We start from the raw sequence: 4159 nt of genomic DNA, 5'->3' as shown, positions 1-4159 counted from the left end.
GGAGGAGCCGGACCTCTCCCCATGCTTTTCCACAATGCCTGGCTCTTCCCCATGTCACCAGTCCCTGGGGGATGGCAGGGAGGTGGGCAGAAGCCCCTGTGAGGCATGCCCTGCCTGCAGTGTGACCCTGCCAGCGTGTGCCCCCCTCCTGTGCAGTCTTCTGTATCACTTCCCAGTGATGGATGTCCCTGCCTCCCCGGCACTTGGGAAATTCATTCCCCTCGCGTTACTTGCCTCTTTGCCAGGAAGCTAATTTGCAGCTAACGAGCCACAGAGCCTCTGCATCTCATCCCAGCCAGCTCTGTAGGCAGCAATGCTGCCTGGCACCCTGCCTGCCAGGCTGGAGCTGTGCCAGGCCAGGGAACCCCACGATGCTCACGTATGCCCCTGATGCCATCTCATCCAAAGCTGGTGCTGCTGCCACCATGGCGTCCCTGTCACCTTGCACCCCCAAAAGAGCAGGGCATTTGCCAGCTGGGCGCTGGGTTGCAGCCTCTTCCCTGTGTGACTCATCTGGGATGGGATGCGGACAGGATGGGCTTTTAATAGAAGGCTGCTCAGCCTCACACTGGGCACAGAAATGCCACCTCCCACCCCAGCCACATGCTGGGCCCAACCCTTGTGCACCCCACACAGGTCCTGGCTTCTGAGGATGGGATAGACCCCATGCCGTGGGACACGTCACTGGTCCTGGCACATCATCAGTCCTGGCTGGGGGAGATGGAGGGAGAGCCTGTTCGCGTTTCCTCTGGCCTGGCAGTGGCGGCAGTGCATGTTGCAAGGCCCACGTTGCCGTAGGGATGTGTCACCATACTCGGCCCAAGCTGGAGGTTTCTCTTGGCCTTGTGCCCAGGCACATCGTGTAGTCACAGCCTGGCCAAGGAATGCCCAGGGCCTTCCAGCTACCAGCCTGGTTTGACAAGGCTGCTGGAGAGCTGCTGCAGGGCTGCTGTGAGAGGCTGAGAAAACTGGGGCTGTTGAGCCTGGAGAAGAGAAGCTGTGTGGAGACCTCGTAGCAGCCTTCCAGTACCTGAAGGGGGCTACAGGGATGCCAAAGAGGGACTCTTCGTTAGAGACTGTAGTGACAGGACAAGGGGTAACAGGTTCAGACTTAAGCAGGGGAAGTTCAGGTTAGTTATAACTACAACAGGGTGGTGAGGCACTAGAATGGGTTGCCCAAGGAAGTTGTGAATGCTCCATCCCCAACAGTGTTCAAGGCCATGCTGGACAGAGCCTTGGGCAACTTCGTCTGGTGTGAGGTGTCCCTGCCCATAGCAGGGTGTTGGAACTACGTGATCTTAAGGTCCTTTCCAACCCAAACTATTCTGTGATTCTATGATTCCCTCCACGCAAATCACAGCTCAGTGTGCAGGCAGCTGGAAGAGCAGAGCCTGCGCTGCAGCCAGCCTGCCCTGGGTAATCACTAGTTAGGGGTCATCATTAGGTTCCAGAGTGTACAGGCCAGGCAGGGTGTCACCCTGGCACAGCTCACTCACAAACACAATGACTTGGGGCACCTCCATGCCCACGTCTCACCTGCTTCCATGTCCTGCAGGTGTTCAGTGGGAAGCGCCCTGAGTCGGAGCTGCCACCCCAGCCACAGAGCACCTTCCGCAAGCCCCCCACGCCACCGCCCCCTGAAGCTGGGGGCCAGCACTCTCTTACCTGCCTTGTACGGGAGCGGGACCTCTCCATCTTTGAGAAGCTGGGTGATGGCTCCTTCGGCGTTGTGCGTCGCGGCGAGTGGTGCACGCCTGCTGGGAAGACGGTGAGGGGCTGCTCGTTGGGAGGGTGAGCCAGGCAGTGGGACTACCCGGGGGGAAGATGCTTTGGGGCTCATCCCTGCTTTGGCCGTAGCTGGATGTGGCAGTGAAGTGTCTCAAGACGGATGTGCTGAGCCAGCCGGAGGCACTGGATGACTTTATCCGGGAGGTGAACGCCATGCACTCTCTGGACCACAGGAACCTTATCCGTCTCTATGGTGTAGTGCTCTCCCACCCGATGAAGATGGTGAGTGTGGGAGGATGGGGCTGACCCCCGTTGTACCCTGTGGGGGTTCTCTATGCGGGGGTGAGCAAAGCCTGGATCCATACCCTGAGTCCTCTATGGGTATCCCCAGTGGGGCACAAGAAGGCTGGAAACCAGCCCAGCCAGGGTGCCTCTGGCCTGACCAACCTGCTGTTCCTACCCCATGGCCCAGGTGACAGAGCTGGCCCCGCTGGGCTCCCTCCTGGACCGCCTGCGGAAGAACCAGGGCCATTTCCTCATCTCCACCCTCTGCCAGTATGCCATCCAGGTGGCCAAGGGCATGGCCTACCTGGAGTCCAAGCGCTTCATCCATCGTGACCTGGCTGCCCGCAATATCCTGCTGGCTTCCAACGAGCTAGTTAAGATCGGGGACTTTGGGCTGATGCGGGCCCTGCCCAAAAATGATGACCACTACGTGATGCAGGAGCATCGCAAGGTCCCCTTCGCCTGGTGAGCTCTGGGGAGGGGGGGACCTGGGGATACACCGCCTGTTGCCTTCTGATGCTCACATCCTTACCCACGCAGGTGTGCTCCCGAGAGCCTGAAGACACGCACCTTCTCCCATGCCAGTGACACCTGGATGTTTGGGGTGACCCTCTGGGAGATGTTTACCTATGGGCAGGAGCCTTGGATTGGCCTCAACGGCAGCCAGGTGACTACACAGCAGGGACCTGATCCCCTCCCTCACTCTGGCAGTGGTTGGGGGGGACCTGGGAACCCCTGACAGTACTCACTGCTCTGCAGATCCTGCACAAGATAGACAAAGAGGGTGAGCGGCTGCCACGGCCTGAGGACTGTCCCCAGGACATCTACAATGTCATGCTGCAGTGCTGGGCACATAAGCCTGAGGACCGACCTACCTTCGTGGCCCTTCGTGACTTTTTGGTGGAGGTGGGTGCACAGGGAGGGAGACAGGGGCTCCAGCACCCCCTTCCCCTCAGCATTCCCCTCAGCATCCATCCATCCTCAGGCGGGACGTGACACTGGGGGATTCAGCCCAGGCAGCCCTGCAGGCTGGGAGGTGGCAGGCAATGATGTGGTCACAGCGGGAAGTCCCTGGGTACCACTTTGCCCTTGTCCAGCCCAGGGGTGTCACAGCTGAGGAGGGGCTTGGAGAGGTGATGCTGTCTCTTGCCCACTTTTGGGGCTCCTCTGCCCTCCCCTACATGAGGCTGCAGCTAACCTCAAAACAGGGCAGGGATGGATGTGGGGGTTTGCATCCCCATGTTCTCACCTGCTTTTCCCCCAGGCCCAGCCCACCGACATGAGAGCGCTGCAGGACTTTGAGGAGCCCGACAAGCTGCACATCCAGATGAACGACATCATCACAGTCATCGAGGGCAGGTACTGCACAGGGTGGGAGAGCATGTACTGCGCGGTAGCGGTGCCAGGTGTTGCACTGAAGGTTTTTCGTGCCCTGTGGGCCGGCCGCAGGCTGGCCAGCCTGCGTGGGGACAGGGAGAATGGTGAGATGGGGGGCACTGGCAGAGCTGTGGAGCAGGGATGGGGAGGGGGAGTCTGCCCCCCCAGCACACCTGGCCACGTACCCCATTGATAGGCAGAGCTGCTCTGTTGCCCTGGGAGGCGTGCAGTGCCCCAGGAAGCACAGCAATGTGGGGCCACTGGGGTGTGTGGGGACAGCAATGCCTATGGGCAACACAGCCCTGCCTGCACTGCCCGCACCATCCACTCGCTGACTCACCCTGCCTGCTTCTAGGTTTGCCCTGGCCTTGCCCCTGGAAACCGGGTGCCCCCACTGATAGCGGTGGTGATCTGCCACTGTGCCGGGAGAGATGCTGGGGAGCTCGGTACCACGGTGGCGTGACCTGTCACCCCCTGCGCTGTGGGCTCTGATACTCCACCCAGGGCAGGGCCACCCCCTTCCACTGCCCTGGTGACCTGTGGTCTGGGGGGACCTTTGGTCCCCACATTCCCATCCCAGCACGTGCCCAGTCCCTTCCAGCATGGGGACAGCGGAGACCCCCAGAAAGAGCTCAGTGTCCCTTTGCCCCACTGGCACACGGGAGGCTGCCCCCGCCTCCAGCTGCGGGGGTTGAGGAGAAAGGAGAAGGGCTCTGTCCTTCCCCCCTTCCTTTCCCCCTTCCCGGGGCCTGCTCCCCACCGTTAAGTC

The 4159-nt window shown here is 60.9% G+C and overlaps 1 protein-coding gene across 1 annotated transcript in view; it reads left to right on the top strand.

Moving 5' to 3' along the window:
- Positions 1-3494, top strand: part of TNK2 (tyrosine kinase, non-receptor, 2) — a gene marked incomplete at its 3' end in the record, with an annotated part of 3934 nt that extends 440 nt beyond the window's left edge. The window contains exons 3-8 of the mRNA XM_010022391.1: positions 1556-1768; positions 1858-2010; positions 2201-2478; positions 2554-2680; positions 2773-2919; positions 3278-3494. Of these exons, the coding sequence (XP_010020693.1) occupies positions 1556-1768; positions 1858-2010; positions 2201-2478; positions 2554-2680; positions 2773-2919; positions 3278-3494 (1135 nt within the window). The remainder of the gene's footprint in view (positions 1-1555; positions 1769-1857; positions 2011-2200; positions 2479-2553; positions 2681-2772; positions 2920-3277) is intronic.
- Between the last annotated feature and the right edge of the window lie 665 nt (positions 3495-4159).

The sequence above is a fragment of the Nestor notabilis genome, unplaced genomic scaffold, assembly GCF_000696875.1.
Source record: "Nestor notabilis isolate BGI_N333 unplaced genomic scaffold, ASM69687v1 scaffold20789, whole genome shotgun sequence".
NCBI lineage: Eukaryota > Metazoa > Chordata > Aves > Psittaciformes > Psittacidae > Nestor > Nestor notabilis.
The sequence above is the reverse complement of the archived record's forward strand: the minus strand, read 5'-3'. Positions and strand labels throughout refer to the sequence as shown.